The sequence below is a fragment of the Pogona vitticeps genome, chromosome 2 (genome assembly GCF_051106095.1).
Source record: "Pogona vitticeps strain Pit_001003342236 chromosome 2, PviZW2.1, whole genome shotgun sequence".
NCBI classification, from domain to species: Eukaryota; Metazoa; Chordata; class Lepidosauria; order Squamata; family Agamidae; genus Pogona; species Pogona vitticeps.
In genome coordinates, this window is record NC_135784.1 from 278,016,804 (window position 1) to 278,030,823 (window position 14,020).

General features: G+C 40.4%; 1 protein-coding gene across 2 annotated transcripts; it reads left to right on the forward strand.

Annotated features, from left to right (window-relative positions):
• The first annotated feature begins 366 nt into the window (after window positions 1–366).
• Window positions 367–13,187, forward strand: CRHBP (corticotropin releasing hormone binding protein). 2 transcript variants are annotated; one of them, XM_020804083.3, is made up of 7 exons: window positions 367–564; window positions 893–995; window positions 3,522–3,679; window positions 6,863–7,073; window positions 7,829–7,977; window positions 8,905–9,019; window positions 12,424–13,187. In XM_020804083.3, exons 1-7 carry the CDS (start codon window positions 490–492, stop codon window positions 12,579–12,581), a joined length of 969 nt encoding a protein of 322 aa, XP_020659742.1. In that variant the 5' UTR covers window positions 367–489; the 3' UTR covers window positions 12,582–13,187. The 2 variants fall into 2 exon arrangements, with proteins under 2 accessions (XP_020659742.1, XP_020659741.1); XM_020804082.3 differs by having other exon boundaries at window positions 368–564; window positions 8,902–9,019.
• The last annotated feature ends 833 nt before the right edge of the window (window positions 13,188–14,020 follow it).

A 14,020-nucleotide genomic window follows, 5' to 3' on the forward strand; every position in this document is an offset into this window, starting at 1 on the left:
TACCAGCACCACTGAAAACAGTTAGGACTTCTACACACACGTAGAATTGGAGAGAGTCTCCCAGGTCAAGGATTATAACCTGGCAAAAGAGGCAAGGAGTGAAAGGGCACACAAACTTTCTAGTGCTGGGAAAATTCTGGAAGTGGCCAGGAAAGGAATGGGGGAGGATTTCGGCCTGGCTTTGCCCCTCTTGAGACCCGAGCGTGTGGGCAAGGCGCAGAACCAGAGCGGCACAGCTGCAAATGGGGACCCTCGTCATCGCCACGCATTTTCTCACCGTGTCGAGAACGCAGTGTTACCATGGGTTACCCTATCAGTCAGGGGACAGGGAGCCTCCCCTTCCCAAGTGCTCTATAAAAAGCATCTGTCGAGGGAGAGGAGGGGGAGAAAGCCCCGAGCAGGCTGCCTCGGCTGCTGCTGCGCCTCGTCCGAGCAGGCAGGGGAAGAAACTTCAAGCCCTCGCGCCGAGGAAGCAGAAAGCGCAGCGACATGGCTTGCGGGCTCGCCTGTCACCTCCTGCTGGTCTTCCTGGCAGCCCTCGAAGGGGAGAGCAGGTACTTCGAGGTGAGCCCAGACCACACGGGGGCCGCCGCCGCCCTTTCCCCTCCTCGCCCTCGCCCGCCCCCCCCTTCGGCGTTCTCTGAGGCAAGAGACGCCACTGCTTTCCCGCCAACCCGACCCTCTCCGCCGCCCCCCCCCCCCAACTTCTCCTTCCAGGCAAACTCTCTTGCCTCTGAGGGCCACTTGGGCGGCGGGTTGTCGGCGCCTTCCCTCGGGTAAGACTTTAAACTCTCGGGTTGTGAAGATGCGGTTCGCTCCTCGGAGCTGTGATTTTGCTTTTTTTTTTTTTTTTTTTTTTTTTTTTTTTTTTTTTTTTTTTGCGTGTCTCCAGGCGAAGGACGAGGTGGCGGCCGAGGAAGAGCCCTTCCTGCTCCTCAACGCGGACCTGAAGCGGGAACTGTCCGAGGGCCAGCAGATGTATCGCCGGGCGCTGCGTGAGTCTTCGCCGGGGGAAAGCGGAGGGGAAGGCAGGAGGCGAGGGACGGGCGGTCCGGGTTGACGAAGGGGAGGCTGGACTCCCCAAGGCGGATGCTGCGAACTGTGGCTAGCGCCGGAAAGGAGCGGGTTGAGGCTTGCCCGTGGCTGCAGACCCGATAAGGACGGGAGAGTCGCGGGTTCGAATCCCGCCCCGTAAGACACGAAGGTGTCGGGATGACCTTCAGGTAGTTACTCTCCCCGACTAGCCTGACCTAGAATAGAATAAAATAGGCTGGAGGGAGAAAAACGCCTGTAGGATGCCTTCTTTCCCCCAGCTCCGCCAAGGAGGGATTGAGAGAGTAAAGTTTATTCCAAAGGGAGGCGAGGGTTTGTGTATTTACTGATCTTTGCCTTAATATTGCCGGTTAATGCTGCAAGATGCCTCGAGTCTTTGTTTGTAGTTTTAAATATCGTCTTTTAAGGTTGTTTACCACCGCTGTATTGTTTTCAAATTTAAATATTGTCTTTCATTGTTGTAATCCACCTTGGGTCCTTTTCAAGGAGAAAGGCTAGGTATAAACAAACAAACTATCCACCAAAGAACCATTTTGGAATGCCAGAGTCTAAGGTTGTTGAGAATTTTGGAGAAAGTGATTCTAGACATACCCAGAATGCTTTATAGGGGAATCCGCTGACATAGGCTTCCGTTACAGAGACAAAAAGCTACCTATTTTTATAGCTTCTTCAGGGAGAGTATTTAGTAGAGGCAGCTTTCTGATTTCTCTTAGTTAGGCATTAAAACACACACAGAGAGAGTAAACCAGCCCTTGTCCCCTTTTGGATTTGATGTTCCTGTGTGAGGAGAGAAGACTGAGTACTCAGGATAGGGAAGATCAGAGTAGTGGAGAAAATGTGGACTTGGAAATGATATAGGTATTTTAAGGATTACAGAGGGGAACTCTGAGAGTTGTAGCCCCAAAAAGTAACATTCCAAAGGTTCAAGCAAAATATAGAGCCCACTTTTCTGTTGCTGCTGCTGCTGCTTTTTGTTTGTTGTTTTGTTTTTTCTGCCTGAAAGAATCCTTGAATCAGAAAAGGTTAATTTAAAAGCACAGGAATTTGCCATCTCTCAGATCAGATTATTTCTGCATCAATTCCAAAAATTAGGGCCAAGCCAAGAAACTTTGCTTTCTCAGATAGAAAAGCAAATGCTGTGACTTCCTTAGCCAAGTCACGATCCTTAGTACCTAGAGCCAGCTAAGGTGTTCTGGCACATGAGGAAGAAACCCCACAAGCAGTTCTCTTGCTCAGGGGCAGTAAAAATGCAGTAAGAAATTAGATATCAGGCCATTCACTGCCCTTTCATGATACTCCAAATCTGTTGCCTGAGGCAGCTGCCCTTATGGCAGGGCCAGTTCCTTTAGTATTGCCTGATCTGTCAGCAGCTGGTGAGCTCAGATAGACGTTTCTTGCAGCATCCATGTAAGCAGGGCCACCAAGGTCCTTATTTCTTAGAACTGCATGCAGTAGAGATCTGAACTTGATCTGGGGCTTATTTAAGGGCTGATTCCCCCTTCGGATTTTGTAGTAAGACTTAAGTAATTAGTTGTAAAATTCTGTGCTCCTATTATACTCTCATTAACATGCCCATCTCATGCACACACGTTTACATCTTTTCTCACACTCTTATTGCATTCTCTGTCTTACTATTAGAGGAAGTGGGAGACTGCAGCAGGCAGCAAATATTGTGGGGCACTGACTTCAGCAGGTGCATGGGCCAGGTGCCCTGCCTTGCATCCCCCTAACTAGAGGACACTATCACCGCTGTTTAGAGCTCAGAAAAGTTAATTTTTTAATATTTTTATTATAGCTGTTACAGTCACCTAGCCAGTAGTAGCCTGGGGATTCCAGGAATTACCATACCAGGCTCTGGGAGTACTGAAATAAGATTCAGTTGTCAGGCTGATCAGCTTTTGTGTATGGAATTAGAGGAGCAAGGTTGCCATCTTGTCCTTATCTCAGGCAACAAAATGTTTTGAACTTATTTAGCATGCTTCCAGGTGAAGCTTACATCACACAATCATCTTGCCTCATTCATTGATTTTGGCAGACAGTTTAGAACATCTTGTTTTCCTATTTGTAATTCCACAGTATTTTCCCATTGCATTCCCACTCCCCATTAGATACACACATACGCACATGCACACACAAACACACACACACACACAAATTGGGAGGCAGTGAGAAGATAACTACACAAGTGTCTTTCCACTGTTGGTGTTCATAAACCACTGTTTGAAAGCACTTTAAATGTATAAAGTTAAATGCTTAGAATTGTCAGGAGCAAGATCTCTTTCTTAACTGCCTACTCTGAGTAGTTCAAACAGGTAGATATATCCTTGATTTGAAGTTCTTATACTTTGTCCATTATGACAACATGCTTGCACATTTTGCAGAGTGGTGTATGTGTGTGAGCACAAACTGCAACATGAAGATCAGCCCCTTTTAGAAAGGACATGGTCATTTTCTGTTCTCATTTGCAGGTTGCATTGACATGTTGAGTCTAGAAGGACAGTTCACCTTCACAGCTGAGCAGCCGCAACTGCACTGTGCTACGTTCTTCATAGGTGACCCACAGGAGTTCATCATGATAGACTTTGATTTTGTCAACATCGATTGTCAAGCAGGAGATTTCCTAAAGGTAGAGAATAACTGATTGTCCAAGTAAGGCTCTCCAAAAAGTGTGAGCATGTGTGTAGAATGGCAGAGGAGAGGGAAATAATTATGCAGGTCACAAGTTGACTATTCTCAGAATCTACTTGAATGGCACTTGATTAAAATAAAATAATTTGGCATTTGTAGTGTGAATTAAAGCATGGGGAAGTTATTTTTGTGAACTGCCTCTCCCAGAATCTCCAAGGCCATCCTGCCTAGGATTGTGTGAGTTTAGAGGGAATTTGCATGAATATTTGTCCTGCTGTTTAGTGCACTGATGGGTTGGTCCACTCGTATTTCCAGCGTCCACTTGGACATCACTGGAGCAGACCAATTTGCCATAACCTGTACCCTTTTGAGCTCTTTTGGGGGAGGGGTCTTAATATTTTAGTACAGGCTGGAGGACTCCAGTTTTGTTCATTCCCAGCAAGTGCGGTTGCTTGGAAATAACTAAAGCCTTGCAGCTCCTTCAAGTGTCAGTTTCAGGTATTCTGAAGTAGCTTATGAGCCACTTCAGGATATCAGAAATTCAGTCCTTCCATTGATTATAGAGTGTCATGGGAAGTAATATTTTTTACAACTTCATTTTAAACTTTTTCTTTGACTGTTTGTGTATCCCCAATCAAAACTGCCGCTACAGACAGTTTCTTGATTGGCATTACACACAGTCAATTTTTTAAAAAAAATGTAAACAAAGTGATTTATTGTATCAGTGAATCAGTTATGATCTAGCAGACATAAAAACACCGTAATTTCACTTCCCCTGACCCTCTGCAAATGATCAGGGGAAGTGCCTAGGCTTACCTCCCAAAGACCGGTTACAAAACAAGCAAGCTGATTTGCAAACTATGGAACGTGTGAAAATATTGTGCTATGACAACCATACATCCTTCAGCACTGAAGGAGTTCCTTGTTATAATGACATGCTACCAATAACATAATGTATGACCCTCAGTGTTTGTTAGGTAGACTATCTACAATGAGCCAGACTATATGGGTAAAGTTGTAAGTGTCGTTAACCCTTTCCTTAAGACCGACTGAATGTTTGGCACTAAGCTGAAAAATGAATGTCTACTAATTAGCTTAAAAGCATTCTTCATTTTCAATTTCCAGTCTGATGTCTTTTTTTCATTCTCAATTATACCAAGTAGTATTTAGCTTTATTTTGAGGCAACATTATCAAGCGGTGGAGTATAAATCCTAGATGAAAGATAATGTGAGTGTAAAGCTTGCATTATCCCTCACCTGGGTTTTGTTGGCTAAGACCAAGGGGAACAGCAGTTCAGTGACAGCTGCAGGACCACATGTTACCTGTCCTTGTACTATAGCAACATTGCAAGTGTCATAAACAATTTTAAAAGCAGTATTCAACTCACCAGAGGTGGGGGGGGGGCTAAATATGATCCTTCTCCATAATGCCTCACTCTTAGGAGTGTGCCTTGGGGGTGAGAATGGACAATATGGTGAACTGCATTTCTCTAAGTACAAATTGCAGCATATCCTGCACTTCAAAACACAATCAGAACAACAAATAGAAAATAGTAGTATACTTATTGCACTAAAAGCTAGTCCTAGAAAAGTTTTGTCTAGGTATTATTCTCTGATTCACTGGCACATGAAAGCATTTTAATTTCCCTGGATTTAAAAACTCCCTGGAGAATCTTGCATATGTTATAGACATCAATCAAAATGGAGATAATTTGTTCAGAGAACACTACAGGGTGGATATAATTTGGTACTATGTGCAAGAACCTCTGGATCAGGGCCATTGAGGGTAATCTAAGATTTCCAGAGACAGTTTGGGGGGAGGGAGAAGAACTAGCACCTGTTTCTTTGCATCTAGTATAAACTTCAAAGTGAGACAAATGTGAAAGCAACAGCTGAAAAAGAAACTTCCATAAATGAATACTGTCATTAAACTGACACTGCGTATTGATCACTTGGATTATTCCGATTTTAAATGCCAAGCTTCACAATATACCCCCTCTAATTAAGCACAATTATTAAAACATTTGAAGTGAAAAACTACAGAAAATGTCAAAGTAATTAACTGCTGCTTTATGAAGTGGTGACACGGCTACTCCTTTGAAAAATTATTGTGGATGTTAGTGCCAAGTAGTAGGCCGAACAGATCAGTAAAAGGTTTACATCAGCAGTGGGAAGTTGGCAAGGGGGTAAGGGAGGAAACAGTCCTATAACCAAACATACAGCAATAACAATAACAATGGTGGCATATAACAAAAAGGATGATCACCCCATTGCTTTTTCAAGCAGTCCTTGATACATGGAAAAGTACACTCCTTGAAAGCACAAAGCATTGAAATGGAACATTCTTCTGCATCTTCATAGTCAGTCATTGTATTAAATGTGATGGAAGTATAAGCATGCATTTGGTTCCAAATAGAATCATGAAAGGCCCAGGCTTTGCTTGCCTGTTAATAGGTAACAAATATTGTGCTAAAATATTACATGCATGAAATTGAGCTGTTTAAGTTATATGCTATGGTTAAGACTTACAAAAATACAAAATGTTAAAATTTGTCCAATTACAGAAGTTCAGAAATTCTTATGCAAAAGAATTAGGTAAACCCTCCTCCTATATTTCTAACCTTTTCGGAATGGGTATTACTGGCAGGATGAGTTTATACAATGAAACTTTAGTTCGTGGTACAGCTGGGCTACACTAGAGATGATGTCAACATGAAACAGTCACTGCAAAAAAGAACAAATATGCTGTGATGTTTGTGCAAATTGTTTTTTTTTTTACTATAAAAAGCTCCATCCACTAAAACCAGTGTTTACTTGCAACCACTGGAAAACAGATATTTAATTAAAATCACAGCCTTGGAAGAGCATATTCATGAATCTCCTACACTATGCACAGTTGTGGTATAATGCTGAATGATCTATAGTTCCTTCCTACCCAAATGAGTTCTCACCTAGATTAGAGAAGTGTGATTTGGTCTTTAGGCTCCCAGAGTCAAGCCACTGTTGGAGTTCAGCAGAATTAATCTGGAATAATTAACTGCATGGATGTAATGTGTGTCTTGCAAGGAAGATCTGTAGGAAAGTGTCAACTTGTACGCCACTTGGGTGCTGCTTTCAGCTCCTAGGATTTGTTGGTAATCTGTAAATACTAATTGGGCTCTCCACTGGTGCCTTCCTCCAGGTGTTCGATGGCTGGATATTGAAAGGTGAGAAGTTCCCTAGCTCCCTGGATCATCCTCTCTCCACCTCTGAAAGATACATAGATTTCTGTGAAGCAGGCCGCATTAGGAGCACTATCAGGTCATCACAGAATGTAGCCATGATCTTCTTCCGGATTCACGATCTAGGAAATGGATTCACATTGACAATAAGGAAAAAGCCCAATCTTTTCCGTAAGTATTGCTTTATATTACTTACCTGAGTATAATGAAAATAAAGGAGTGGTTATACCTGTGTCAGAAAGTAGGAGGGGATATACATTATATTTATATGGGTAGCACTGGGATAACAACATGGATCATTCCTAAAATTTGTTGTGCCAGAAAACAAATGCACGGGTAGTATTTGTATTCATTGTTCCATTGTCAAATGATATCAACGGAGACCTATTATTCTGTCATTTCAGACAGTCATTGAGTATTGTAAATATTTGCATCAGGGTGCCAGTCATGCACCTCCAATCATTAATCCTTTCTAATTGAGATAAATGCATGAGTTTCTGTGGCAATATTCAATTCATTCTGCTTGATGAGGACTGACAAATGATTTTTCAAGCAGATATTCAAAACCCCATAGTTATATTCTTAGAGCCTCATTAGCTGAAATGCTGATTCCATATCTAGAAGCATCGCACTCTCATGAGGCAAGTACTGTCTGTTTATTCTAACAGCAGCTAGTCTCCATCTACTTTTAGCAATCAGCCTGCTCTTGTTTGTAATTGGTCCACTGGGAGATAGCATAGCTTTGTTTGCATCTCTGATATCTCAGGCATGTAGCACTAAAGATTTGAATTGCCTGGAAGGATAACCTTGTCAGAAGAGGAAATACATGTTTGTATTTATGGAGTATGACCCATAATATTCAGAGTATCACTTTTCATTGCACAAATTGTGACTAAGTCATTCTGTATCTTTCCCCTGGATTAAAGCTTGCAATGTCATCTCTCAGACCCCCACTGGAAGATTTACCATGGTTATTCCTCATCAGCACAGAAACTGCAGTTTTTCCATAATATACCCAGTGGTGATAAAAATATCTGACCTTATGCTGGGACACTTGAATGGCCTTCACTTAAAGGTGAGTTCTTTCTTCATTAGCTATCAGCTATGATGTTAATACGAATAACCAACTTATGCTGCAAGCTCATAAATCCATGGGTTGTTGATATTTATTCTAACTGATCTAAGGTGCAATATAAACTTGTACAAACACCCTCCAACAGAGGACCTAGAAGGTTTCATGAACATTGGAAAAATACCTTCTACAGAAGAGCTCAACTTACAGTTGTGATCAAATGACAGAGGAACAACAAACTGAATCTGAATCTGGACCAGCCAGATGTGATGCTAATCACTTGGTGATTGGCAAATCTATTTGCTACCTCTGATGGGGCAGAGATTCCCCTTGTGAAACCAGTAAAGAGCTTGGGTGTTTTATGAAATCCAATGCTCATCCTAGCAAAAAAAAGTGAAAGCTATGTCCAGGTCATCTCATTGATCTTTGTTTGCTGCAGAAATATTCTTTCTGCCTAGTGAGAACTGACGTGACCACATCAATCCAGGTGCCTATGACTTGAAGAATAGACTGTTGTAATTTGACTTTGTTGGATTACCCTTGGTAACAACTCAGAAGCTTTGAATGATACAGCATGGTTTTCTGAATTCAGTTCAAGATGTTGGTTATTATTATCTTTAAGCCCTTCATCATTTGGGGTCCACATGCCAACTGGACTCTATAAATCCTTCATTATTTCAGCTTCATTCACAATGCTGCTTTACCATACCCAGGTTTTAGTGGAACCAACTGCATGTCAATACAACCATTGTTTATTTTTGGAGTCAGTTTTGAACTAAAACTTCAGTGCGCATAGCTACAAGCACCTTGAATTTGTTTTCAAGTGAGTCATGTTTGCTACCACCTATACTGTATACAAATATTTGATTTGTTCAGTAAGTTTGTGCTTTGTTCTGTATCTTTCTTTTTTCTTTTTCTTTTTAAAAGAAGCCCTCTGCAGGTTGTGGGGGAGTTGGAGATTTTGTGGAGCTATTGGGAGGAAATGGCTTAGATCCTTCTAAGATGTTCCCGTTAGCTGATCTGTGCCACTCCTTCCATGGCCCTGGTGAGTTAGTTTTAATGACTATTATCCAGATCTTTTAATAAAATGTTATAAATAGAAAAGACAATTTACAAAGTCTGTAAGTTCTAAGTATATTTGTTGTTGCCCTGCTCCTCTGATGTAATACCATGTTTTATGATACCATGAAGTCACTGTTATCTAGTGGTTAAATCTTGTCATTTAATGTAGTGAGTTGCATTAAAGTAGGGTCTCTGACTCGTTGTGGATTTTTTCAGTTCCTCTGTAAGTTCCATTGAATCAAATGGCCTACTTTACTATAATAAGGCATGTGAAGAGTTGTAAACAATATCCTAGGTTTTAATTACATGTACTGTACATGTTTGTTCTGAGTTTCTTTTAAAAGGCAAGAAACGATGGGAATATTTTGGTGTCAGCAAATGTAATCTATTGGGATAATGTCTCATTCCATTTTTACAGTGAGTCATGACAATAAGAAGCAGAACTGGAAAATTCTGGTTATCAGTAGGGAGGCAACACGGGAATTCTTAGTGAATTCAGGAAATAATAGATCCTTATTCCTAAATGTAACTGTTCTACATATTGGCTTCTCCATGGGGTCAATAGATACCATAAAAGTCAATCATTAAGCAAAATCTGCCTAGATTAGTCCTAATTTAATGAAGGTTCTAAAGTATTAGTCTGATGGCAGTGTGATGTTTTACAATACAGCAAAAATGGTGCATAGAGAGCTTTTAATGTGCATGCAACACTTTTAAATTTTTAATAATTTTATATTAATTGAGGTGCTTTTCATTAGTTTTATCTCAGTTATCTTTTAATTTTATAACTTGTTATGTTTTAATATATTAACTTAATTCTGTTTTAATATATTAAAAGTTAATTTTGTTTTTATTTGTACCTGTTCATAAATGTGATCTGATCCACCCTGGGTCACAGATCTGTAAGAAGCAAGACAGAAAACAAATAAATAAAGAGTTGGGTTTATAACATAGCTTGGAAAGTAATCAGAACCCAGAACTGTTGTTAGTAATTACCTTAAAAGAGCACTTTACTTCCTTGTTCTTTGAAAGCAGAATTGAAGAGAATTAAGATACTGTACTTTATTTTCTAGTGACTTAAAAATCATTTGCAAGCCACTTGCCTGTGGTACAGAATGTGCCATCTTTTTCCATCCACCTCACTGTCAACAATCACAGAATGAGCCAGCAAGCAGCAATCTTATACTCCTCTTCCATCATTCAGTGAGGCCACACTCCTATAATTATAAAAAGTAATTAAAACTCACTGATATACTGTAAAAGGAGCAAAGCTATCTCTCACTAAATTATAATAGTAAAGTAATAGAATTACTTTTTCATTATTTTAAATAGAAACAACATGCAAGTAACTAGTTTCTACAAGGCTCTGATGTGTACGATAGAATGAGTCACAAATCAAATGGACAAGATTCTGTGCTTGCACATGTTACACAGTTACAGTGCATGGCAGTTGCATGTGGTCATCAACAATGCTATTATAACCAGCGGTTAGGAATGACTTTTTAAAATGACATGTGGCAGGATACCCTAACCAGCATGGGCACATCTTTGATTATCCTGTGAAGATGGTCTTCTGGATTGCAAAAGGCACTATGTGCAAAACCTAGTACTTCAAAATCTCAGCTGACATTATTGCACACCACAACGTTGGTAAATGCACCTGAGCAAGTAGCTGTATTTGCCAGGAAGGACAGATACTTGGATTATGTTCATACATGTAAAGCAAGAACATTATTTCTGTAGCTAGGCCTCCAACACTATCTAATGGCTGATCATGGATTTTGCGAAGGCAGCTGGAGGCATTGTGATAACAAAAGATCTGTAGATAAAAAAGTTGAAACTCAGTTTGTATTCTGCAGTTAACTCTGCTCAGACAAAATCTACAAATGTTGGCGAAGTGTCGCCAATCATATACATTATTGAGGTGTATAATATAGAACTACTGAAATGAGCCCTAGTCTAGGTAGTGTTGCATGCTACAGTATATATATATGTAGATTTATACAGGGACGAAATGTGTATTTCTGTGTCTGTTGCATTCTCCACATTCTGTTCCAAATGTATGTTGAAAATACCACTGTGGATTAATCAAATATTGCCTTTCAATTCCTTAACAAAAGAAAATATTTTCAGTCCTTTCTTTCTGCCTTCTGCTAGCACCATTTTTTCCAGCTAAGGATGACCATAACAAATGACAAATTAGAATTCATTTAGTAAGTATGGTGGCATCATCACAGCACATGGTAAATTAGATTTGTCAATTACTGATAGCACTGAAGACAAAAGAAATACATTTGGGATGAGGACATTAATTCCTGGATTGCTGTCATGGTTTGTCTAGCCAAATTGTGATGATAACATTGCGAATAGGATTATGTTATGATGCTGTGTAGCCAATCAGACTGGATACATGCTTATTCCAGTGATGGCAAATTAAACCCACTTGGACTAAGTCCAATGCTTTCAGAATAGGCTAGGTATTTAATTCCCATATGAAAGCAGCCACTGAAGCATCAGCATACATGCGTGCTCTTTAGTGCTAATGGATGTGCTAGAGAAACTTGCTTCCCTTGCAGTAATGAAAATTGCCCAAAACTGTAAAGTCAGGTTCAATACAGCTCATTCTGTGTAGCACAAAGCACTGTTACATTGGCTGCCTCATACTCTACTGACCACAGGAACCTAGAAATACACCCAGGTGCATCTCCATCTCTAATTCACAAGTGTGATAACATGATAATGTGTAAGCTTTATCGTCACACATTTCAGCTTTTTGGAATCTGGGCAACAGACGATTAAAAAATTATGTCCAAATGTATTTTTAACAGGACTGTAAAAATAGGGTGTAGTAACTGGGGCTTTGCCCTAAGGTACCAACATTTAGAGGGCTCTAATATCTTGAAATTAATCTACTGATGAATGTTAGGAGAATAAACACCTGGCAAAATTAACCCCCCCCCCCTCTCTCTCTCTCTCTCTCTCTCTCTCTCTCTCTCTCTCACACACACACACACACACACACACACACACACACACACACACACGCATGCACACGCATGCACGCACGCACACACACACACACACACACACATCCTTCCTTCCTAAGATTTCTCTTTCTTTTGAAGAAGCATGACATTCTCTTCCTCCTTTTTCTTGTTTGGAGAGCCTCATGCCCATGCATTGGGATGTGGAAGGGGAAGACAGTGCCAGTTGCTCGAGTGCCAGTAGTTTTAACTACTGGTTTTGAGTGTTTGTATCTGTAAAGGGTTTGAGCAACAAACCCATCAATTTGACCGTTGGGTCCTTTCCAGTCTATAGTCCTGTGATGTTTCCATATCAATTCTTAGGAGTTCTAAACATAATAAGGTGTCCTTTCTCCTTGATTAGCCCAAATGAAGATTGGCTGTGACAACACTGTGCTGAGAATGGTCTCCAGCGGCAAACATCTCAATCGGGTAACGTTTGAGTACCATCAACTGGATGAACATGAACTGGAAAACAGAAAGGAGAATAGCCTTGAGGAGTTCTGTCTTTCAAGTGTCTGAGAAGCCAAACAAGTCACTCTTTGTTGAAATGTAATGTTAATTTTGAGCAGCTAATTTTATGAAACTGTTCTAGTGTATAAACATTTGTCTTTTCATAATAAATCATTATTTCCATGTTCAGAACAGTGTTAATCAGAACATTTGCAAAATATTGCCTACCCTCTCTAAGTGTATTTAATATTTCCAATATACTCAAATCTGTATGAATTCCAAAAGGAACAGTTGGGGACACGTACAGCTATTAATTTAATCAAAAGATAAGCACACATAGAAAATCAAAATGTGTGTGTTGCAGTGCAAATATTTTTTTCTAACACTTGCTTGACTTTCTGAAACTATTTTCAGTGCACATGCAAAATTTAAAACACCATGAAGTTTAATCAGCAGTTTCTCACCCTTTACATCTGTTGCAAGTGCTTAAAAGACCCATATGGTGAAATTACCAATTTTATAAGAGAACATTCTGTATTAGTGTGTGCAAAACTAACTGCTTGGTAATTTATTACTACAATATATGTATGATTGTTTTTAATAAAATTTATAGCATGAAAAATGTTTCCCTTCTACTTGTCAAGACATGAATAAATACATTCAAAGAACTGTCAACATCTAATTTCGTTGAGCTTTCTCCTCTCTGTATTTCCTGTCGGTAAGGCCACAGTCATGCCAGGGGAATATTCCCCTGTGCTAACAATACTTTCCATACCTTTGTTGTACCGAGTCGCAGTCACGTGATATATATACCTGGACAAACATCCCAATGTGTTTTAATGTTGCTGATTCATTTTCTCCTATTTGAATTGTTACAGCTGGCTACATCATGGTAACTATTTATTTTCTCTCTTGCTTTCTGGGATACTGCAGCCCATGTATTTATTTATTTTTTGAAACAATATGTTGATATGTCTAGTAGGGGTTCCTGTTCAGTAAAATTTCCTCAGTTGCACTGGTGCCTCTGGAAGAACTGCACTGCACTCAATGGACCTGGCAATCTCATCCAGGGCTGTGTCACCTGCCAGACAGTTGGTAGAGTGATGCAGCACCTACCAATGCTCTGGCATACCTGGCCATTGACATAGGTTTACCTATGTATCAACATACCGGCTGTGATTTAAAAAAAAAATTATAGCAGGGCAGCTGTGCAGCAGTAATGGTGGCCACCTTCCCCAGTGACTTGGCTTCATTAAAGGAATCAATAGGGTCATGCATACATGTCATACTGCTAAGGCATACTGTATTTTTCCGTGTATAAAATGGCACTTTTCCCCTAAATAATCTGAAAAAAAATGGGGGCCGTTTTATACACAGAAGGCAGCTCTTTACCACTGCCTTTTGCGAAGGCATGGGGCTTTAGCAAAAAGGAAGGGGAGGCGTTGCTCCCTTTTTTGCTAAATTCAGTGCCTTCTCAAAAGGCGAGGGGCGCTTTAGCAAAAAGGAAG